At 55.5% G+C, this 23,298-nt stretch overlaps 1 protein-coding gene across 1 annotated transcript; it reads left to right on the top strand.

Annotated features, from left to right (window-relative positions):
* The first annotated feature begins 6,192 nt into the window (after nt 1-6,192).
* On the top strand, nt 6,193-9,550 carry NKX6-1 (NK6 homeobox 1). The gene is made up of 3 exons (XM_074904119.1): nt 6,193-7,252; nt 7,841-8,013; nt 8,967-9,550. The coding sequence occupies exons 1-3, from the start codon at nt 6,634-6,636 to the stop codon at nt 9,216-9,218; spliced, it is 1,044 nt and encodes a 347-aa protein (XP_074760220.1). The 5' UTR covers nt 6,193-6,633; the 3' UTR covers nt 9,219-9,550.
* Nucleotides 9,551-23,298: the final 13,748 nt, after the last annotated feature.

Below are 23,298 nucleotides of genomic sequence, written 5' to 3' on the forward strand. Positions count from 1 at the left end.
GTGGAAAGAAGGGCCATCCCAACAGCAAGGGCCACAGTCCGTCACAACCAGGTGGGTAGAAGGAAACACCTTGTCTGAACGCTGCATGGCATCACAGGCACATCTGTGCCAGCTGTGGCTCTTGGTGGCACCACACAGGAATAGACAAACATGGTTTGTGCACTAATTGGGATAAACGGAGACGTGGTGATCAGTAATGCAGAATCCCAGAATCATCGGGGTTGGAAAAGCCCTTGGAGCTCCTCCAGCCCAACCATGACCCTCCCCCTGACCGTTCCCAACTCCCCCAGATCCCTCAGCGCTGGCTCAGCCCGACTCTTCAACCCCTCCAGGGATCCCGGGGACTCCCCCCTGCCCTGGGCAGCCCATTCCAACGCCCAACAGCCCCTTCTGCACAGAAATCCTTCCTCAGAGCCAGCCTGACCCTGCCCTGGGCAGCTTGAGGCCATTCCCTCGGGGCCTGGCGCTGGGGCCTTGGCTCCAGAGACTCATCCCCCCTCTCTGCCCCCTCCTGGCAGGGAGTTGCAGAGGGCCAGGAGGTCTCCCCTCAGCCTCCTCTTCTCCAGACTGAACCCCCCCAGTTCCCCCAGCCGCTCCCCAGCAGACCTGTGCTCCAGACCCTGCCCCAGCTCCGTTGCCCTTCTCTGGCCACGCTCGAGCCCTTCAATGCCACACGGTTATTGCATAGCCAGGATGCCAGAGGAGCACTGGGTGCACCTGCAGCTACATTAAATAGATATGTGTCGATTCCACACCCCAGCTTAGCGACCGAGGTGTTGGGCAGTCCTTGGAGATGTAATTTGAACAAACTTTGGGGAAGGCTTGTACTGCCAAGAGGGGAGCGTGCGGTGAGGGGCCTGGGGGGCGGGAGAGGGCTTTGGAATAGGACCGAGCCAGCAAAGGTCTCTCCCTGGTGAACCTGGGGCAGCCGAACAGGCGGCCACGCTGCACTTCTAATCCTTTCCTCCTGGTTTTCCCCCAGCAGGGGTCAGGCTGGACCAACGATCACAAATCAAAAGTAAAAGTAACCGCTCCAGCATCACAGCTTTTCAATGCTCCAGAGAGGAGAGGACAATTTTGCTTTGCTGAGGATACAGAACACACTTTAACATCTCATTTAAGAAAAGCAAAAGAAACCCTGAAATGGCAGCAGAAGTGACTGTAAGCAGCAGCCTGCAACACCCTCCTTGTCCTTGAAGCTGTTTTAAAAAGGCGATGACCACGTCCTGTTTCCACTCAGTCTCGTTAAATGCTCAGCCTCCATCCTCGGTTATTCTGACACACTTCGGTGTAAATGGAAAGAGAAATCCGGCCAGGATGCGGGGACCACAGCGTTAGAGAAGCAAAGCGACGTGAGGGCGTCCCCAGAACCGCCTGGCAGCCCCCGGGGAGGGCAGAGCTCGCCGCAGGCACCACCTGCAAAATGTCACCCACAGAAGCCGCTCCTGGGCCGTCAGACCAAATGTGTAAGGCAAAGCCACAGCAGTCCTGGGCTGACGTCTCCAGTGCACCCCCCAGGTAGAGCTGGCGTGCTTCGTGGCCCTTGGAAGCTGGGGGGCCGCAGCGGGGTCGCTGTGAAGTGATGCCTCTGCCTTTGGCTGGCACCAGCGCTCCGCAGGCAGACGCTCTGGGACCAGAATGCTAAAAAGCAGGTGAGGTGTGCCCAAAGGCCTGGCTCCTGAAAAATCTTCTGGACAGCTTTGCCTTGGTTTATCGCCTAGCGAGAGGACACAGAGGATGGCATTTCATGCGTGGAATTTTAATGATAACTTTATTATATTTTAGTGTATTATTGGCTTGCGATTTTGTAGTCTTACAAGAAATTTCCGTTTCCACATCTCCATTAAATGTCTGATTCATTTTCTTGGCTCGTGGTAATGCCTCAAAGCTACATCACTAAAGAATCAGTGCTCTGCATTAGATAAATATAAGACCGAGTCTGATTAACCTATTAACTATTTTTAATTGGCTTTTACTGTTCTCCAGCCATTCTGTGTTTTTGAGGAAGCAGCAAGGGAACGAGAGCATGCAGGTACTGTAGAGAGCTAGCGTATGGACCGGGATTATTCATCATCACTGGCAGGAGCTCTGCTGTAGGGAATCTTGCAACAACATCACAATTTTCCTGCTGGAGTGAATGCCATAATGGACACATTTGCAGTGTGAATTATAGGCAAGATAGAAAAATTTTAAATCTTTATAGCATTTTTATGCTCCGTCTTCCTTTTTGGTAATCAGATCTTGATTAAGAGTTGGAATTAGCACCCAGAAGAACATTAGGCTTTCCTGGCTCAGTTCCTTTCCACCGTGCAGGGCAGGCAACAAATGATTCAGTGGCTTTACAGCGCTGCTACAAAGAAAAAAGTGTCTAAATACTTATCCATCACTTTAAGAAAGTAATCGACTGCTTGTCGGCAGTGAAGAACACGCGGTAACGGCAAAGCATTTTATTTGCTAAATAAAGCGATCACTTGATTTGTTCAGACCCTCTCCCGGTCACGGTCACGGCGACTTCCCGGGGCAAAAGCTGGGCGAGGTGGGGGCCCTGGCGTCCGTCCCCGGGGCCGGAGGGCTGGAAGAGCTCTGGGCGGGGCAGAGCCGGGGGGCACCACCCGGGGCACGGCTGGACGCCGCAGCTCAGGTCCCCCTCTAAGCAGCTGGAAGAATATCTGACCCTGTTATGCCCAAGCACTTCGGAGCTTTTAATTTTAGGTGTCCTCATGGTTTGGGGTTTTTTGGTTTGTGGGTTGGTTGGGGTTTTTTTCCTTTCAGGTACGCTGGGACCATTCCAGCCAACGAGAACTGCCGAGGCGCGGCTGCTCCGGCACTCGCTCTTCTCACGCCTCGAACGCCCGAACCGCTACAGCTTTTCCCTGACAACGCTCCCTTTCTACGCCTCTTAATCCACATCTTCGCCTCGGCTCTGTGTGCCCGGGGTCTCCAGCCCCTCCCCGCCGCCGCCGCCTCCCCCAGCCCGGGGTCCCCCGCTGCCCCCTCCGGGGCTCCGCGGGGCCCGGCGGGCGCTCCGCGGGACCTTCTCTTCTTTCTTTGCCCCCTCCGCGTGGCTACCGGCCCCCCGCTGCCCCGTCCCGCAGGCCGGCTGCTCCTCCACCCGCACCCCCCCGCTCGCTCGGCGGCTACTCTTCTTCATTCTCCTTTACCCCGGTAGCTGCTTCATCTGCAGCGAGGCGGTGAAACGCTTGTAAAGAGACCTGGTGAGGCGGGGGAAGCGCAGCCGGGAATTAAGGAGCAGCCCCCCCCCCCGCTTTCCCCCCCTCCCGGCTGCCGTCTGAGTTAACTTCGCCTGCGTAAGGCTGCGCTTCGGAAAAACCAAAAAAACGAGTGCGGAAAAGGAACTGAATATCAGCATTTTCAAATATTTCTGGGTGACAGTTGTTAAAGACAGAGAAAGGAGGTAATGTTGAGGGCTGCTCCTGCATGCCAAGTGTTCCTCCGGGCACGGGCCAGCCCTGTTGGCGCCACCTCACCTGGCGATGCTCATTTTTAGGAAAGCAGTTGCAGGAGGCGGCCCCCGGATAAAGGCTCTTTTTTACGATGCCGTCGGTTGATTACAGAAGGGAGGAAGAAAGGAGAATCGGTTTGGGCAGGAGGGATTGTTTGCGTTTGTTTTCTAAGGAAAGCAAACCCAGAGGTGCCGGGCGGTGAACTCCCGCTCCGGAGGGGAGGACGCGCGGAGCGAGTGGAACGGCCGGTGCCGGGGCCGGTGCCTGGCAGCCCCCGGCGGGGCCCGGCAGGACCGCACTGCGGGATCAAGCCCCGGTTTACACCACCCCCTTTCCCCCCACCGCCGCCACCGCGGACCCGCGGCTGAAGCTGCCGCCGCCCCCCGGGGGCCGCCCCCGGCAAAGCTCCCTCGGGGCGCTCCGAGGAGGGAGGCGGCGGGGATGGGGCGGGGGGAGCCCCTGTGTCCCCCCTCCCTCCCCGAGCCTCACCGGGGCAGACCCCGGCCCCACTCCGCCTCCTCTGCAGCTCCCCCGGGTGCCGGGGACACAACGGGGCCGCCCCGCGCCCGCCTCGGCGCCTCCAAACCAGCTTTAATTTTTCTACAGACACACACACCCCCCTCCAAAAAAATAAAAATGCAGATGGGTCCCTTCCAGCGGCAGGTTCCCTCCTCCTCACTCCTGCCGCCCCAGCCCGGTGCGGGGCTGCCGCGGCCGAGCGCTCGCTGGCTCCACCGAAACCGGCAGGAAAGGACTTTTTTGGTTTTATTTTTAGAATATTTGAGAAGTGACCAAAAAAAAGATTAAAACGCGAGCTTCTCGGAGGCGCAGGCTGTGTGGCTGTGCAAAAAGTCACGGCGAGGCAAGATCCTGCTCTCCGCGCCCTTTCTCCAAGTGTATTTTTTCGCGGCTTTGTAAATTAAACTAAACTAATTCCGAGCAACAGGGGATATTTAGAAATATAAGGAAACGCCGTCGCAGGTCGAGGATCAACACGCTTCAGCTTTATCTAAGATCCGTAATTACAAAAAAAAAAAAAAAAAAAACAAAAAAAAACAAAACACACCCCAAAACAACAAAAAAACACAACCAACCCACAAAGAAAAAGAATTCCGTAATTCCACGCCAGCCCCTTTTCAGCCCCTTTTTCCACGCTCGAGGAAACAAGAGCTCCCCACGGGCTCACGCACTCGGGCACAGACAGCATGGGGTAAAAATTGTTGAGGGTGATTTTGCATTGCTCTTCTCTCCGTGGGACGCTCTTTAGGGGTCACACGGGATTTTTTCCCTTCCAGCCCCAGGTGACGGGAAGAGCCGCCAGCATCCGGGGACAAGTGTCGTTACCGCGGGCCCCGGGTGCGCAACGTCGGCCAGTGGCCGGGCAGGGGGGCCCGGGGGCCCGGCGGGACGAACATGCTGTTCCGAAGGGCAGCGGGGACAGAGAGCACCCACGCGGGACCAGAAGCCTGCGGGGAGGGTCGCGTCGGGTCGGGCCGCCCCCCACCGGCTCGCCACGGCCGCCCGAGGGGTGCTCCGGGGCAGGCCCGGCCCGGCCCCGAGCGGCTCCGCTCCCCGGAGCCGTTCCCGGGGCCCAGAGACAGAGGAAGGGAGAGAGGGACGGGAAAAAGGGAGAAGGAAAGAAAGAGATAAGGATGGAAGGAAAGAGAGAAGGAGAGGGAAGGAGAGAGAGAAAGGGAGAAAGGGAGAAAGGGAGAAAGGGAGAAAGGGAGAAAGGGAGAAAGGGAGAAAGGGAGAAAGGGAGAAAGAAAGAAAGAAAGAAAGAAAGAAAGAAAGAAAGAAAGAAAGAAAGAAAGAAAGAGAGAAAGGGAGAAAGGGAGAAAGGGAGAAAGGGAGAAAGGGAGAAAGAAAGAAAGAAAGAAAGAAAGAAAGAAAGAAAGAAAGAAAGAAAGAAAGAAAGAAAGAAAGAAAGAAAGAAAGAAAGAAAGAAAGAAAGAAACCGATAGAGGGTAAGAGAGTAGAAAATAAAATGAGACAGGGTAAAGGAAAAAGAAAGGGGAGAAGGAAAAGGAAACGAGAAAGGGAAAAAAGATAAAAGAGAAAATAAAAACTGAAAGGAAAAAGCAAATGAAAAGGCAAAGTAATGGGAAAAGGAGAGGGAAAAGGAGAGGAAAAAGGAAAGGAAAAGGGAGAGGAAAAAGGAGAGGAAAACGGAGAGGGAAAAGGGAACGGAAAATGGGAGAAGGAAATGGAAAAGGGAAAGAAAAAGGGTAAAGGAAAAAGGGAAAAGAAAAAGGAAAGGAAAAGGGAGAGAAAAAAGCGAAAAAGAGGAGAGAGGAAAAAAGATAAAAAAGAGAGGGGAAAGGAGAGAGAAAAGGGAAACGGGACAGGGGAAAGGGAGAGGAAAAATGGAAAGGAAAAAGGGAAAGGGAAAGGCTAAAGGAGAGGGAAAGAGAAAAGGAAAAAGGAGAGGAAAAGGATGGAGGATAGGAGAGGGGAAGAGCAAAGCAAAGCGAGGGAGATCGGAGGCGAGCGCGGCGGGCCCGAAGTTGGCGGCAGGGCGGGCGCGGCGCGGGTGGGTGTTGGGTGGGTGTTGGGTGGGTGTTGGGTGGGTGGGTGTTGGGTGGGTGTTGGGTGGGTGGGTGTTGGGTGGGTGGGCAGGGCCGCCCGCCGCCCCGCCCCGCCCGCCGCCGCCGCCGCCGCGCCCGCCGCCCGCCGTGCCCCCGCTAAAGGAGGCAGGAGCGGGGCGGCGCGGCAGTGCGCCCCGAGCCGCGCCCGCAGCCGGCAGCCAGCCAGCGGGAACCGCGCGGGGGGGATGCGGGGCGCCGGGGAGCACGGACCGGCGGCGGCCAGCGCGGCCCCCGCGCCGCTGTGAGCCCCGCAGCTCCTCGCAGGCTCTACCGAGAGCAGAGATCTATCCGCGTGTCCGCGCATCCACCGCAGCGCCGCTTTCCTCCGCGGGAGCGGGGCCGCCGAGGCGCAGCCCTGATGCCCGGCGGGGCGGCGGGGCCGCCGCTCGGGCGCGCAGCTCCCCGCTAAGGAGAAAGAAGAAGAAAGAAGCAAGAAGAAGAAGAAGCGGCGGCGGCGGCCGCCGCGGGCTGGATGCGCGGCGCCGGTGCCAGCGGCACCCCCGGGCCGGCCGCCGGGGCCCCGCGGTGCTAGGGGCCGGCCGGGCCCCCCGCCCCGGCCCGGCGGCGGCGGCGGCGCGGGGATGCTGGCGCTGGGGCAGATGGACGGCGCGCCCCGGCAAGGAGCCTTCCTGCTGGGTAGCCCGCCGCTGGCCGCCCTGCACAGCATGGCCGAGATGAAGGCGCCGCTGTACCCCGCGTACCCCCTGCCCGCCGGGCCCGCCTCCTCCTCCTCCGCCTCCGCCTCGCCCGCCTCCGCCTCGCCCTCGCCGCCGCTCGGCTCCCCCGGCCTCAAGGCTCCCGCCGCCGCCGCGGGCGGGCTCTCGGCGCTGGGCTCGGCCCCGCCGCAGCTCTCGGCCGCCACCCCGCACGGTATCAACGACATCCTCAGCCGGCCCTCCATGCCCCTGCCCGGCGCCGCGCTCGCCTCCGCCTCGCCCTCCGCCTCCTCGGCGGCCCCCGCCGGGCTGCTGGCGGGGCTGCCCCGTTTCGGCAGCCTCAGCCCCCCGCCGCCGCCGCCGCCGCCGCCGCCGCCCGCCCTCTACTTCAGCCCCGGTGCCGCCGCCGCCGCCGCCGCCGCCGCCGTGGCCGCCGGGCGCTACCCCAAGCCGCTGGCCGAGCTGCCCGGCCGGACGCCCATCTTCTGGCCGGGGGTGATGCAGAGCCCGCCCTGGAGGGACGCCCGCCTCGCCTGCGCCCCCCGTGAGTACCCGGGGCAGCGGGGGGAGCCGCGCCGGTGCTGGGGACCCCCCTCCGCGCCGCGGCGAGACCCTCGCGGTGTCCGCCCCCCCCGCTCCGCCGTCCGGCCCGCGGGGACTGCCTCGGCCTCGCTCGCTTTGGGTTTTGTTCCTTAAGTTTGCTCGGTTTGCTTTCTCCCTCCTCCTCGGTCGGCGCGACCCCCCCCCCCCCCCCCAATCAAAATGTCGGGCCCTGCCGGCGGGAAGAGGAGCCCCCCCGGCGGGGGGAAGGCGGCCGCGCTTTCGCCGGGGCCGGGGCTGCTTTTTGGGGGCGCGCACAAACTTTCCCCGAGCAGGATCTGCCGCTACCGGCCGCAACTTTGCTAAAATACCGATAGCGCTGGCCCGCGCACATTTTCCATCCTTAAAGAGAAAAAAAAATTAAAAAAAATAAATAAACCCGGGAGAGCCGGGAGGCTGAGGCCGCCGCTCTGGGCAGGCAGCGGTTTTGTTACAGCCCCCGGAGAGGGGGGATCACCGCTCGAGAGCGAAGCGCTTGCCCCAATCCGTAGATTAACGTGTCCGTGCCTTCCCTTTCTCTCCCCCCCGCCAGATCAAGGCTCAATTTTGCTGGATAAGGACGGAAAGAGAAAACATACCAGACCCACTTTTTCTGGCCAGCAGATTTTCGCCCTGGAAAAGACTTTCGAGCAGACGAAGTACCTGGCGGGCCCGGAGCGAGCCCGGCTGGCCTATTCGCTGGGGATGACGGAGAGCCAAGTCAAGGTGAGTGGGGGGCAGCAACGAGCCCCCGGCCCGGCCCGGGAGGGCAGAAGGGCCCCGCCGGGGAAACCGGCTCCGTCCCGGGCGGCCAGGGGTGCTGCGGGCTGGGGTGGCCGAGCACACGGCGAGGGCTTGCCCGGCGGCTACCAGCGAGCTAGTGGGGCCGAGAAGGGGTTTTTAAAGCGTATCTTATTTAATTTAAAACAAAACAAAACACGACACAAAAAAACCCGAAACAAAGCTCAAGCAAGACTGAGAAGCCCGGTGCATTCAGCCTGGACGCCACGGGGGTGGCCGCCGTGCCGGGAAAACACGGGGGGGGTGTGGTGGGGTGTGGTGTGTCAGGGCGCACCGTCTATGGCCCGCACCCCCCCCTCCTCAAAAAAAAAAAAATCAGACCAAAAGCTGCGCGCTCCGCGGCCCCGTCGGGCAGGGACCGCGCACCCCGCTCGCACTGTCCCATCCCCAAAGCCCCGTTTTAGTCAAACTCGGAGCAAAGCGGGGGGTGAGAGGAGTTGGGAGACCGGGCTGAGCCAGAGGGGCCTCCCGGCGGTGCTCGGGCTTTCAGGCTGCTCTGGAGACCCTCCTTTGTCCCCGCAAATATGTCCCAACGGCTGCGAATAAATTATTGCAGCTTCTACAATGAAAATACACACACCCCCCCACCCCCTCCTCTGGCAGCGCCCCGCCAGAGAATAAAAACGTCTGGCGGGGCAGGGGGGGCCGGGGAAGGATTCAGCCCGAAATACGTGGGGGCCCGTGTCCCCCCCCGAGGTCTGCAGCGGGGCCGCAGCGCTCCCCGCTCGGGGTGGTGGAGGGGGGGGGCGCGGGGCTCGGCTGCTTTTCGTTGTCGGGGAAATGGTCGGGAGCCACCGCCCGCCGCGGGGGACGGGGCAGCGGGCTTGGGAGGGGGGGGCGGTGGCGAGAGGCCCCGGTGACGGTGGCGGCGGGTCCAGGTCTGGTTCCAGAACCGACGGACCAAGTGGCGGAAGAAACACGCGGCGGAGATGGCGACGGCGAAGAAGAAGCAGGACTCGGAGACGGAGCGGCTGAAGGGCGCCTCCGAGAACGAGGAGGAGGACGACGACTACAACAAACCCCTGGACCCCAACTCGGACGACGAGAAGATCACGCAGCTGCTGAAGAAACACAAGCCGGGGGGCGGCGGGTTGCTGCTGCACCCCCCCGAGGGGGAGGCCTCCGCCTAGCCCGCTCCGCCCGCCGCCGCTGCTTTCGGAGATGTACAGATCTATTTTTCTAGACTCTACGCGCCCGGGAGGAGGAGGAGGAGGAGGAGGAGGAGGAGGAAGGAGCAGAAAGGACTGCGGCGGAGCGGGCGCCGCGTGTTATTGTAGGGTCGCGGGGAGCGGCGGGGGCTGCCCCGGCCCGGGTCCCGCTCCCGGCGGAGCGGCGGCCGCCCGCTGCCGGCTCCTTGTAAATAAACCGTGAGTCACCGCGACCGTAGGCGATCCTTACTGTGAATATTTAAAATGTAAAATACCTTCTTTTTATTTTTTTTTTTTTTTTTTTTTGTACAGCCGCCCCCCCATACACACACAGCCACCCCGCGCTCCCCGCCGGCAGTGGGGCCGCCCGGGAAAAAAAAAAAAACAAACAAAACACAAAAACCCCACCAAACAGCCGTGGCTACCACCGGCCCCTCCCTCGGGCCGAAACTGCAGCGGCCCCGCGTGCTATTTATTAGTATTTTTGAAACACTTTCTGTTGCGGTCGTCGTGCAGAGGGAGGGGGGAGAGGGCGGAGGGACCGAGTTTGCTTTCACTTACACCGTTTCCAATCAACCGCGGGTTGAAAAAGTAGCTGGTGGGAATTGTCACAACCACTTTCAGTCAAAATATAAAATTCATTTAGTTGCTGTAATTGAATTTAAAGTGTGTTTTCTTTTGTATCATACGGAATACTATAGAATGTAAATTGTTTTGGGTTTTTTTTAAGCTAATAACGATGATATATCGTGATATAGCATCTTAACATTTATTAATTTATATTAAAAATAATTCGGTTTGTAAAGAGAAGAAAAGCCCTTTGCAAGACCAGTTAAATGTAATGCACTTTCTGTTTAAAAAAAAAAAAAACCAACAAAAAAAACAAACGATAAATCAATTAAACCAGTTTAAAGACGTCTGCTGCCTTCACTAAAGGGTACAGATAATCCGATCTCATCAGAGATTAAATAATGAAACCACGGTACAACAGAAGGAAGAAAAAAAAAATTTCAGCACCTATTGTTCAATCTCAGTAGTAGGTTTTTTGTGGGGGGTTTTTTTGGGTTGGTTTTGTTCGTGTTTTTTTTTTTTGTGAGGGGTGTTTGTTTGTTTTTTGTTTTTAACGATGGAAGTTGTTCGCTTTGTTGGGAGGCAACCTAAAGAAAGATACAAATAAAATAAGCGGCGGCTTGCTTGGGGACAGGGCCGGCGGCTCCTGCCTGTGCGGGTGCCCCCGTCAGCGGGCAGCAGTTTCTACCCGGCCCCCGGAGCGCTTAGTCTCAGCCTAAATTAGGCTGTATCAACTTTTTAAGCGGCGGGCGACGCAAACTGTTATCGAGGGCGGAGTGTTGCCGTTATTATGGGAAAGAAACTGCTTTCCGAGGAGAAAACGGCGAATAAAACAAGAGCCCGGCGAAGAGCCCAGATTAAATAGTTAGCCCCAAGGCCGAAACAACTGGTTTAAATTGAAACTCATTATTTAGGCGCGATCATTTCCATATCTAAACAGACCAGAAACAATCGCTTCCTTTTTTTTTTTTTTTTTTTTTTTTTTTCTTCACGGCTGCAGCAGAGCAAACAGAAGCGCTGATATGAGAGAGAAAAGGGCCAGATATTCTGGAGGAAAAAAAATAAATAAATTAGTAGTCTTCCGTAAATTTGTGAATCGTTTTCTATGCGGCGGGGTGGGGTGGGGGGGATAATTTTTTTAAAAATGGAGCAGGGTTTTATTCCGCCTTCGGCTTAGACAATGCCGGGGCCGGGGGGAGGGAGGGAGCCCCGGCGCTGGGCGGCTGCCTCGGCGCGGCTGCCCGGGCTCTCCCGGGCCGGGGTACCGGGGGCTGCCCGTCGCCCCCCGACCCCCCCCCGATCTTTCCGGCCGCGCTGTAAAGGCCAGACGGTTTCCAGAGCGCCGGCTCGACCCTGGCGGCTCTCGCCGTTTCGATTCCCCCGCGGGTTTTGCGGGGCAATAGGGGAAAAAAAATGCCAAGACCGCGGGGCCCGGAGGGTACCGGCGCCCCGGGCCGCGCCCTCCCGTGTCCCCCCCAGGCTGCCGTGGGTCCCGCCCGCCCCGGCTCCGTTTCCAGTTGACCGCAGCACCGACTGGGGCTTTCCAGTTAATTTACTTCTGCACGGAGACCCAGCTGGCCACCAGTTGAAGCTGGCACCGTCGAAGTGGAATGGCAGGCAAAAAGGAAAAAAAAAAAAAAAAAAAAAAAAAGCGCGCCCAGCTCTGATCGCTTCGTTAGGCTGGTTTTGTCTGGGGCGCTGGAGAAAAGAGCGGGTTATTCACACGAGCTCACTGCTCCCCCCTCCCCTTTTCGGGGCAGGTTTTGGAAAGCAAAGGCGGCTCGGCGCAGCCTGCCTCTCCTCCAGGAGAGGACTTTTGAGGAGGAGATCCAATAACTAACCTCGGGATCGCTGCCACGGACATCGCGGCGAACAATTAGGAGACGAAATGTCAGCGGGCTTCGCGGGGCGTGAAGCTCCCCCCGTGCCTGCGGGCCCGGCCGAGCTCAGCCGCGGGTTTGAGTCCTTCGAACTCGCCGGAGTTTGTTGCGCGGCGGTTTAAACCTCGCGGATAACGGTATCAGGAAAGTCCTGCACAGACACAGCCGCAGGGACGGGGGGGCCGCAGAACCGCTCCCCGGCAGCCGCCCTGCGCTCGGGCCCGGGCCGAACCCTCCGCGGGGAGTCACGGCCGCGCACACGCGTGGGGAGCGGCGGGCGCCGGCTGCGCGGCCGCGTAGCGAGGCGGAGGGGGGTGTGTGTGTGTGTATGTGTGTGTGTGTGTCCTTGGCTAAGACAACTCCCGACGGCTCCCTTCGCAAACAGCTTTTGGTTTTCCTTTCTGTCTGTAACAGAGCCCGCGGGTTTAAACCCCGCTCCCTTCCGCGTGCGTGTGCGGGATTTCCCGCCTCGGCGGAAATAAAGGCGGCTGGTTTGGGGTTTACCCTGCCTTGGTCGCTGCCGTGTGCCTTCTTTTCTGGGGCGCAGGAGACACCGCGAGAGAAATTCGTGGCTGTGCACCCCCAGGGTGCCGCAAGCATCCCCCCCTCGCTGCTTTGCCGAGCTACTTCGCAACGGGAACCCGCTGCCGCCCCTCTCCAGCCCCCACCAGGAAACTTTTTTTTTTTTTCTCCGCGCCCTGCAACAGCCGTGGACACCGGAGGGGAAGGCGTGGAGGCAGAGAGTGGAGGCACGGGAAGGGAAAAAGGGGCCGGGGGCCAGTCCCGCCGCCCGTACCCCGCTCCCGGCCGGCAGCTGCTGCCCGCGGGAGACATGCATATGGGTGCGGGCCATATGGATGCGGGACAAACGGATCCGCTCGGTCGTGCCCACGCAAGGCTTCCCCCCACGGGGTAGGGAAGTGACCACTCGCCTCGGGGCATGTGCGTGTGTGTGTGTGTGTGTGGTGGTGGGGGTGTGTCCCAGTCCGTACGCCACTGTCACCCGGCCCCCGACAGGCCCTGTGCTAGCGCCGTCACCACCCCGAGGCCTCCGGGCTCTTTTCCCCCGGCAGCAAAGCCCACCCGGAGCCCCCGGAGCGGGCGGCAGGGGAGGCCACGCCTGGACCCCTGCCAGAGGGACGCCCAGACCGACAGCCACGGCGGGACGGCCCGACCGTCTCAGCCAGCGCTGACCTCTCCCACCCTTCCCCTTTACGAACTCCTGAAACCCCGTCGCCGTCCACCACCCCTCAGTGATATGAATTTGTACCGCTTCCCCGCATCAAGCACACGCCGTTCCCCCCCCTCCCCGCCCTCGCTGTTCGCCGCCGTGGTGTCGTTTCGTGCCAAGACTTTCGTTACATCCCCGCCAGCCGCCCCGGGGCTTTGCTTTCGGCACCCCCAGCCTTCGAGCCGTCCTCACCCGAGAGAAACCGGGCTTTAAAATGCGGGGGGTGGGCTTTCACCCGCCCCACTCCGAGGTCCCTTCCCGTGTGGAGGCCGCTGGGGGGGGAGAGAGGGAGAGAGAGAGGCGGCTGCGGGGTCATCCCGCGGCCGGAGCCCGCAAATTAAAAAAGTGAGATGAACGGCTCCTGCCTAGTTGCAGCTCCGCGTTTACCTTCTGCACCGATAGGTATTTTCCAGCTACCTGTTTCTGGCAGCCTTTGCCGGCTGTCTCGGACAGCGGTTACAAATCTCCGGGAGGGACGCAAACATCCGCCGGGGCACCCCGCACCCCGCGGTCGCCCGGCAGCGTCTCCCCGCTCCAGCAAACATGATTTACAAGAACAAAAAGTTCTTTATACCCTCACCGGAGCTCGGCAGGCAACACCGCACCGCTCCGCATCCCGGCGGGGGCTTAAGCCCCCGCGCAGCGGCTGGGGGCGGCGGGAGGCCTCGGCGGAGGCAGCCTCCGGGGCCGGCGGGCTGCGGGGAGCGCCTGGCGCTGGCCCCGCGGCAATAACCCGCTGGCCCCGCGGCAACAACCCGCTTGCCGCACGCCCAAGTGCATCCCTGTAATAACGCCCCCGATCATTTATTAAAAGTCGTGTCAAGCGAGCCCGTATAATTCATCTTTATGCAAATACATCAATGTCAAGCCATTAGTGTATTGCTCGGGTTTTTTTATTAAAGTGCATTCTTTTTAATTCAGCTCGGTAAAATACGAGCCCTATTGCTCAAGAATTATAGCAACTATTAGAGTAACATATGGGCAACATGCACTCAGAAAATAAAAATTAACAGATAAAGTGGCAGGGTCACAACGGGGAGCAAACACTTAACAAAATGGCAGCGGGGTAATAGATTTTCCTCCCGCGGCCCCGGCGCTGGGGTGTCAGGAGGAGCCCGCCGGTGCCATCCCGGGGCTGCCCGCAGCCCGCAGCCCGCAGCCCGGCGCCGTCTCCGCGGGGGCTGCGGGAGCGCAAACGCTGCCCCACGGACACGCACCTCCGCGCCTCATCCCCCCCGCCCCGCCCCGCCCCGCGCTATCCCGGATTTAATGAGAGAGTTGCCCACATCCTCATCACCCCAGCATGGTAATTGAGCAGATCTATTAACTTGTTACACTAGATTTGTTTAAAGAGACTATTACACAGTCATTTAATCAATTTGTTACACTGGAGGTCCTGACTTATGAGACACTTGCCGTATGATTCCTTAATGACTGAATTAATTTGTTTTAATAAAACCAACATTGTGTACAAGCACATTTCGAGAAATGTAATTTTGGAGACGGAACAGTCCAATGCTTCATCTGATTAGGTCTTTTCTATGGTTTATCAAAGTCGGGAGTTGCCGTCATAAACTGCATGTATGGGGTATTTTTCTTTTTTATAGCGTCATTAATTTAATATGGATCATTAGTTCTTTATACACATGCATGTTCTGACAAATGTACCCAATGAATAATGCACCTAATGTGTTTGGGCTCAAATGCATCACGCCATAAACAGAAACTGCCGCCAAATAAATACTAATAAATAATAATAACAACAATTAATATCCCAGCCGGCCCGGTCTCTCCCGGCCCGCTGCTCTCGGGGCCGGTTTTCCAGCGGAGGAGCCGGGGCGCTCCCCCCGTCCCCCCCTAACCCCGCGGCGGACCCTCAGCCCGGGCTGACGGCGGCGGGAGCGCCGGGAGATTGCCGGGGAATTAAGGTTATCCCGGGAGCAGATGTAGGACGAGAAAAATCGGTTTTGCCTCTGATGGAAAGTGACGTGTGCGGAATAAATGTAAATAAACACGAGGGTCCCCAAGAAAAGGAACTTGATGGTATCGATTATGTAAAATAATCGCCGCATTCCCAATGTTAATGTACTATGTTAATGCACTGCAAACAGGCGGCATTTACGGGCCGGCTTCGCGCGGCGGGAGGAAGGAGCCGCCTCGAAAAACGCTTCGGGAACCGCGATACAGCGTAAGCGACAATATCGCGAGTGGTGACACCAACGCGCCCGCCCCCCCCCCCCAGCACGGAGGCTGCGGGGCACCCACGGGCGGCCGGAGGGTCTGCGAGGGGGAGCGGAGCGCGGCCGTGGGCTGCGCGGGGCGCGGAGCCTCCGCCGGGCCGGGGGGGTGCGGGCCGGGCTCCCCACGCACGCCGCGGCGGGGACAGCAGCCGGGCGGGCAGGCGTTAAGAGCAAAACCGACTTCTGTACATCCCGGGGCCGTGATATCAACCGGAGGAGGCGTCCGAGCAGATTGCTTTCATCCACATTCTCAGCCCTTGCCTTTCACATTCTTCGCCCCGCGAGAGTGGGTTTTTTGTTTGTTTTTTTTTTTTTTTTAATTTCCACCAGTGACCTTGGGATCCCGGAATTCAGCTGGGCATCTACTTCTTTTTACACACGGGCATGTATTTCCCGGAGCCCCGTGGAACTCAGCCCAAAACGTGGCACTGTGGCTACAGCGGGCACCTTCTGGCCCCTGGGCGAGTCGCTGTGGGAGCGGCGACCGGGCTCAGCCTCCCCCCGGACATGGTGCCACCAGGCACAGAGCCCCCCCAGCAGCGTTATTTTGCACGCTGTGATATTTTGCCCGTAGCCGACCTCTAAATGAAAACCCAGAGAGCCTTAGTGCTGAGAAAGTGTAAGGAGAGGGTGAAAACAGTCTTTCATCCTCCTCGCACGGTTTCTCACGGATAGGCTGCCCTTTTTCTTCAAACCCTCATCTTGAGACACGTAGGCAGCGCATCCACCAGCAGTAGGTGTATTTAAGTAAATGGATTCGACCTTTTGCCCATTTTAACAGATGCTGCTCCTGACCACCCCAAAAAGCTTGTTTAAAGTTAACAACATTAAGCGTTGGAGGTCACAAGGCCAATTCAAGGTCATTTTAATTCCGGCTAAAGGTTAATTAGATCACTGCATTAAAGCAAGAATAGACTATACTCAACTTTACTCTAATGAGGATGGACAGGTTTTTTTATATACCTCTTAGCTGCTCCCTTTATGATAAGGCTATAGGGTATATATCACAAAAGAAATCTTGCTGTCAGTCCCACAAATCGAGTTACAGGAGCTCCTCAGGCTTTCCACCAGTGTAAGGCATCAGTGCAGCGCTTGGCCCATTCTAATTCTTTTTTTGTTTGTGAGGTTGGGTGCCTGGGTCTCCCGTTACTCTTTTCCCTGTCCCCCGCTCCCCCCCCCCCCCCCCCCGAGAGCCCAGGATTGCTCTGCTCTGCTTCGAGGAACACCGGCCTCGGCATCCAAACGTGCACAGTGATCATCGGAGCTGCCAGAGCGGGTGGCGAGGAGGCACTCGCCCGAGAATGATACTCTGATGCCAACTCGCAGTGCCAACGGGCCTCCGTTGAAAAATACCACAGTATTGTTCTTAGGAGCGCTGAACTGAATGGGAAAATAGTTTCCCATCTGGCAAGCATTACTGAGCTTCCGTAACACTTTGCACTCTGCACCAGGACAAATCCAAGGTTTTGGGGAGAGTTCATTCACAAAAAAAAAAAAAAAAAAATCCGCATAGAAGAGACTGTGGAAATGAGAGTCCCTGTTTCAAGCCTGTTTCAGTCTCTTCCGAGGAAAAGCAAGGACACCCCTACCTGTGTCTCCTGCCTCCCAAGCAGACCCCCTGCCGCTAGGCTGCAGGTTGCTCTGGTGTGGACTTCTCTCTGGATGGAGCTGTTCAGCTTTGAGTCGGTAGCTACATCAGAGCCGAGCAGAGAGGCCAGATGTCCCTTCTTTTTAGGAAAATACCCTCGCTGCTGGGCCTCTAGCTAAACACCACTCTTACTCCCCATCTCTCCCCAAACTGGGTGTGTAACTTCAGTCTCCTTCAGAGAAACGTTATAGGGGAGAACTCAATCCAAATTACGGTTTCTAGAGGAAAGATGTGGCTAGACATTTTCCCAGCAAAAATCTGTTTTGTAATGAAAACTCCTAATCAGTTCAACATTTCAAATGGTGCCATAACATCAGGCTAGAAATAAGGGTTCATACTATTAGACTATGACACACAGGGATAATAGTCTGACTTAACGTTCGCAATAGCATCAGTCTGCCAGAACAACTGCCCAACAGCAGCCAGGGTTGGTTGGACGGGCTCTAAAACCCCTGCTCTGACCGGCCGCGGGAGCACACCTGGGGTTGGTGGGAAAGGTGAGACATCCCAGGGCTGAGCCTACAGAGACACGGCGAGCTGTCGGTGTGCCAGGCAAGGCTCCGGAGGGAAAGAACTGAAGAAGAGGGAGCTGGAGAGCCAGAGAGAACACAGAAAATGTGAATTCCCAGTTCACTGCACCCGGTCACTAATGTTATTTTCAGTTTAACAGCAGGGAGCATGAACGGCACAACAACACCTAGTGAGGTACCCGCGAAAGGAACAGCCGGAAAACAGCTCTTCTTCACACACTTCTGGCCACCAAAGACATCTACTGAAATCAGGGACGGGTTGTTGGCTATTTACGATCAGTGAAAGGGCCATGTTTACTGGATAATTTATTTATAATGAATAATTCAACCCGTTTTATATGGAAGAGTTTCATTTTCTTGGGCTTTTCACCTGGGAGTCAGTGAGGCTGCATCATCACACATTTTTCAGAGAGCCCTCACTTCCTAAATTTGGTCGTTCTGCTGCTGAAGTTACAACATAATCACTAAGTTCAAAGCTATTTAAAGCTATTTATATATATATATATATATTTATTTTTTTTTTTGGTCTGGATACAGTCATTTCAGACACTCATGGCTTCCAGAGCACAGCATAAAACATCAACAGGAGAAAGAACTGCTCCTGTAGCATTTTTTCGTTTTGTCCTGTATTTTTAAATGTATTGCTTTAGTAAAACTGCATTATTCTCAGTACAGGCTGCTGCTACCACGGCGTGGTACAGCACCGATTCCTTGTGCTCTCCTCCCACAACCACCCGCTAGATCTCACCCCAAGACTGCCCACACAGCCTGCAGCTGTGTGCAGACCCTTTGTAGAGCAGGGTTAGCTCCTGGCTGGGCCAGCCACCTTCTTCCCCAATACCCCCATCAGGACTAACTCAAACAAGCACTCGGGCCACTTTCTGTTTTCTCCTGTACATAGGTGATTCAGACAGAAGCCACAGATTGCACCTTCACCGGACTTTCCCTCCTCATCTGCCTTAGCTTGTCAAGAAGCTCACTTCAGCATTTATTTTTTTAGTGATATGATGTCCCTAGGCAATGGCCCTCTGGAAGAGGACCTCTGTGAACCATTTTCTTGCTCACGTCCTGAGGAGGTACTTATTGAAGACTGTTGCTTGATTTCTCTCTTGGTTTTAAGTGTTTTGTCACAGCACAAGGTTTTAAAAAATCTCACTAACTCCCATACTTAAAAAAAAAAAAAAAAAAAAGAAAACTTGCAATGGTCAATTGTGCAATAAACAGATGAATAAGCTGAGGAGTTGTGAACCTGATTCTCTGTTAGGAGAAACTACTCTTGCTCCGTCAGGTCACTCGCTGAGGATCTTGGCAAGTGCCTTCTCTCTGGGAGCTCCTGACCAGATAATCCCACAATATCTTTCTAATTCTGGCAGAACTGTGTCTTCCATTGGAAAAAAAAAATGCCCAGGTCTAATATATATATATATATATATATAAAATAAATATATCTAAAATAGACATGTATGTAAAATAAACCTTAACCTATCTAAGCATATCCCTGTAAGCATCTTTATTTGGATAGCTGTTAATCGCTGACGTTCCCCAAGGAGGCCACCAGAAAGAATGTCAGGGGCCCTGCTCATAACCCAGCTCAATACCTGACTATTTAAGGTACTCTGGAGCTGCATGAATCAGAAAGAAAACAGCTCCCCCTACCCATTTTATTAGAAGGCAATAAAATCTGGTGGTGTCTCATTAAATTTAATGAGCCTTCATAAAATAACCATTACACTGTGGAGGTAATGAAAAGAATAACTATGATGGTTAGTAAATAACCCAGCAAGGGTGATACCTACCAGGTATCAAACAGGTAAGGGACTCAGAATGAATGATGCTACCTTACGCCTTCTTGCACCCATTGATACCTTCTTCTAGATCAGTTCTGAGGAAACTCTTCCCTCTCTTCCCATCTGACATCAGCGTGGTTTGATGCAGTGCCATTTCTTTTTACAGCACTGGGCTGCACGTGTAAAACCTTGACCAGATCAGCACATACATAGGTGACCTTAAAAACTAGATGCAAATTTCCATGAGTTCCGTGCCTCCCCATTTCTGAAGTTTCTTTCAAATTAGCCATCGCTTCTGAAAATGTCGCTGAGGAAGTTTCTGGGGCAAAATCCTTGTTTGGTATAAATCAGCACCATCCAATTCTGCACATTCTTTAACCACGGTGTGAGCTGCAGGCACTAAGATTTAAAAAGGTGGTCCAAAGTACAAGTCTTTCTGACCTGGCTCATGCATGCCACAGAAAGAAAAGAATTAAGCTAATTATGGGATCAACTCCACTGAGAGTTTATAACCACCCATAAAAAAGCAAGAAGAGGGGCTGAGCAGAGGCTAGCATAAAACTCCAAACGGGTGCTGTGGGAAATGTGACTTTTGCATTTCCCATTTCACCCAAAATGGCACAAGGAAAGATTTCAGCACGGTGGGATTGTTCACGGGAGCAGACAAGGAGGGTCTGATCTGCGGGCTTATTTCCACACCTGTCCTTCCTTCTGAGACTCCTCTCGCTCCTACCAAGGTCAGCCATAGGATTATTACTACTTCAGTTGCTAAACAGACATTATGTGTGGGTGTGATGTGTCAGAGCTATATTACAGTATCTGCAGTGTTTATTTCTGGATTTAGCTGTGGAACCCAAATACAAATACTGAAACCTAATCTCTGCTTTTTTTTTTTCTTTCATGAATGCATCATACAGGGTCCTAAAGAGGTGGAGTAATAACAGGGCAGAAGCTGTACTCTTCCATGTAGATTGTTTATCAAGAGATGACTTGTCCTGAAACTCATGGCTTTAACTTCTTAAAAGGACTTCAAGCATGTGCGTGCGCTTCTCTTTTGGGACATGTCATGTGCAAAACTGAACAATAATTTGGAGATTAGTAATTTTTGTTTATCGCTGTACTTTGTTTCCTGAAACATGCACGGTGGCCAACTACCCAAATCTCTCCCAGTTCAGAGATCCTGTACTTCCCTAAGCAAATCTGGTGCAGTAGAATTCTAACTGAAAAATCCTCTTGAGGAGGCAACGTCCAAAACACTCCACTGGACCTTGTTCCCCACCGCAGCCTGGCTGCTTCTCTCCTGCCCCAGCCAACGGGGACACAAACCTTCCCTCAGTTGCTGTTTTGCTGCTCCCTTATCCAAGAGAAAGATGAGCAGAGCTGGACCATCCCGTGGTTCTGCTCTCTCTGCGCTCTTGCCCGCGCTTCTTGCTCACTTGCTCCAGGGTGGGACTCACCATGGGCGCAGAGTGCCATGCTCCGCTGGGCACAGACTCCTCAGTGGGAGTAGACCTTTGTACCAACATGGTGGCATGGAAAGCAGTCTTAACAGCGAGCCTTTGGCTAACCCAGAAGGCATTTCTTATCCATTCACAGTCATTACTGTTGTTTTATGGTAGAGGCAGTGCAATTTTTGTTGAATTATAAATATTACAGATCTATTTCCCAACCCCCCCAACCCCAGCAGTTCCCAAAGACATGTAAACCCATAGTGTGATTGCTCCCTAATCTAGTTGAGGTGATGAAATGGTGCCAAAATTCTCATTGCAATTTCATTAGCATATTCATGAGTCGCACTTTTGCAGTGTTGCAGAAACAACACAAATTGGTTTGTGAATTGTGAACTCCCCCTTCTTTGCTGTCGTCGCCGTCTTTTTCTTCAGAATCACAAATTGAGGATTAGGAAGGCAAGTGTGCTCGGGTGACTTTGGGCCCTGACAGCTGAAGTTTGGGAATGTACCTCTCTGGTTTTCACCATGGTTTTCCCCCCTTGCCTGGCATTTGTGTGCATACGCTTCATTACCGGAGGGGTGAGAAGCCACAGGATTGCTGGCTCTGCCATCCTGGCCAACCTGCTGCGCTACTGCATCTCCATTTCCTCGCCAGTAACAGTGATAACCGTGTTACTTGCGAAAAGGACTGAATGCAGTCGGCATAGGCAGTTCCAATTTTTACATGAAAGGTACTAAAGAGCACAAATTGGTCTTAATCCAGTTTAAAAGCAAATGAGGTCTGTGTAAGAGTGCAGCAGGATGGGCAGAACCTTCCCACAACAAGGTCTCCCTCCCCTCCCCTGGCAGCTACTACAAATCACAGAGTCCCAGAACCATCTGGGTTGGGAAAGCCCTTGAAGCTCCTCCAGTCCAACCATGAACCTCACTCTGACCGTTCCCAACTCCACCATCCAAAGCTGCTGTCAAAAATCTCCAAGGCCACTGTCAAAAGTAGTGTCAGCTTACTGGGAGAAATTCCCCCCTTCTTCAAGGCTGAAAGGCAGGTACAAGGCAGCTGCAAAGATGGCAGCTGCTGTGGAAAAGGTGACAGCCTTTACAGGGCCATTGCTGGGCTCCTTGGAGGGACTGTTCGGCACAGCAGGTGTAGGTGTCTGTACTGGCCGCCTGCTCACGGTATGGGCTCTAGGATGCCATGCGGGGGATGTGATCTGAAATGGAAGTTACCCAAAGCAATGGGAAACATTATTCCACTTCACTCTCAGGTTGTATAAAACAGTAATGAAGAAAACAACCTTGTAAGAGCACCCAGAGGTTGCGTCCGATGAGGATGATGATGTCATCCTGTATGCAGCGTGACGCAAATGACATGGGAGATCCTGAATGGAACAAGAGCTTGAGACGCAGGCAGGGCACTGGGTGTTGTGCACCTCTGACCGTCCCGTCCCCACAGCCTGGCGCCAGCTGGGGCTACTGGTGCTCAGCAGCTGGGACACGAGCCTGAGAGAGCTCTGCTGACCCACCAGTGAGGGGTCAGAGCAGGGACAGGGAAGGGATCTGAGCCCTGGGCTCGGCACTGGGGAGGCCGCCCCTCGCTGAGTGGGTTCAGTTTTGGGCCCCTCACCCCAAAAAGGCCATTGAATGACTCGAGCGTGGCCAGAGAAGGGCAACGGAGCTGGGGCAGGGTCTGGAGCACAGGTCTGCTGGGGAGCGGCTGGGGGAACTGGGGGGGTTCAGTCTGGAGAAGAGGAGGCTGAGGGGAGACCTCCTGGCCCTCTGCAACTCCCTGCCAGGAGGGGGCAGAGAGGGGGGATGAGTCTCTGGAGCCAAGGCCCCAGCGCCAGGCCCCGAGGGAATGGCCTCAAGCTGCCCAGGGCAGGGTCAGGCTGGCTCTGAGGAAGGATTTCTGTGCAGAAGGGGCTGTTGGGCGTTGGAATGGGCTGCCCAGGGCAGGGGGGAGTCCCCGGGATCCCTGGAGGGGTTGAAGAGTCGGGCTGAGCCAGCGCTGAGGGATCTGGGGGAGTTGGGAACGGTCAGGGTGAGGTTCATGGTGGGGCTGGAGGAGCTGCAAGGGCTTTTCCAACCCAGATGGTTCCAGGGTTCTGTGACGCTCACAGGGGACCCCCACCGGTCACAGCTCATGGGATGGTTTGTCTTCACAAACGGCAACAGAGCTTGAGGGATAGGTCTGCCTGTGGCTTGATGGGAGGGTTGGACGGTGGAAGCTAAACACATCTGCAGATGACACAGCAGACCCTGCCTCGCACTGGGTTGCTCCAGCTGTGCAGTCATTAACGCCCATCGGAGTACAGCGCCCACTCCCTGAGCAGCTGAATTGCAGAATAAGCTTTTAAATATGTTCCACTCTAACTAAACACCCGCAGAGACCTATGCGTGAACTTAGCAGAGGCTGTAATTACATCTCTTACAGGGAAATGACTCTTGTCTCCATGAGATGTTATTCTGGCACTGGGTTTGGAAAACCTGAGGAGCTCCCGGGTGGGTGCCGGTGAGAAGGGGAGGTGGGAATGCTGCTTCCTGGGGGCTTCTCACAGATAACAGTCCTCTTCTGTGCAACCCAAGCCTGCTACGAACAATGGATGTGAAATACATTTGAAATGGCAGACTTTCACATGGAGCTTGATTTAATTTTTCTGTGGAAAGATCACTTTAGACTCGCATTGTTCACATGAAATAATGAAACGTTACTGATTTAATTAGAGCT

This window comes from Athene noctua, chromosome 4, assembly GCF_965140245.1.
Source record: "Athene noctua chromosome 4, bAthNoc1.hap1.1, whole genome shotgun sequence".
Lineage (NCBI taxonomy): Eukaryota > Metazoa > Chordata > Aves > Strigiformes > Strigidae > Athene > Athene noctua.

What these genes read in the sequence shown, in the direction of transcription:
- NKX6-1 (XM_074904119.1), top strand. Translation starts at nt 6,634, where the DNA reads ATGCTGGCGCTGGGGCAGATGGACGGCGCGCCCCGGCAAGGAGCCTTC. An exon ending in CCGCCTCGCCTGCGCCCCCC is followed by an intron (nt 7,253 to 7,840) that starts GTGAGTACCCGG and finishes CCCCCCCGCCAG; the next exon opens with ATCAAGGCTCAATTTTGCTG. An exon ending in TGACGGAGAGCCAAGTCAAG is followed by an intron (nt 8,014 to 8,966) that starts GTGAGTGGGGGG and finishes CGGCGGGTCCAG; the next exon opens with GTCTGGTTCCAGAACCGACG.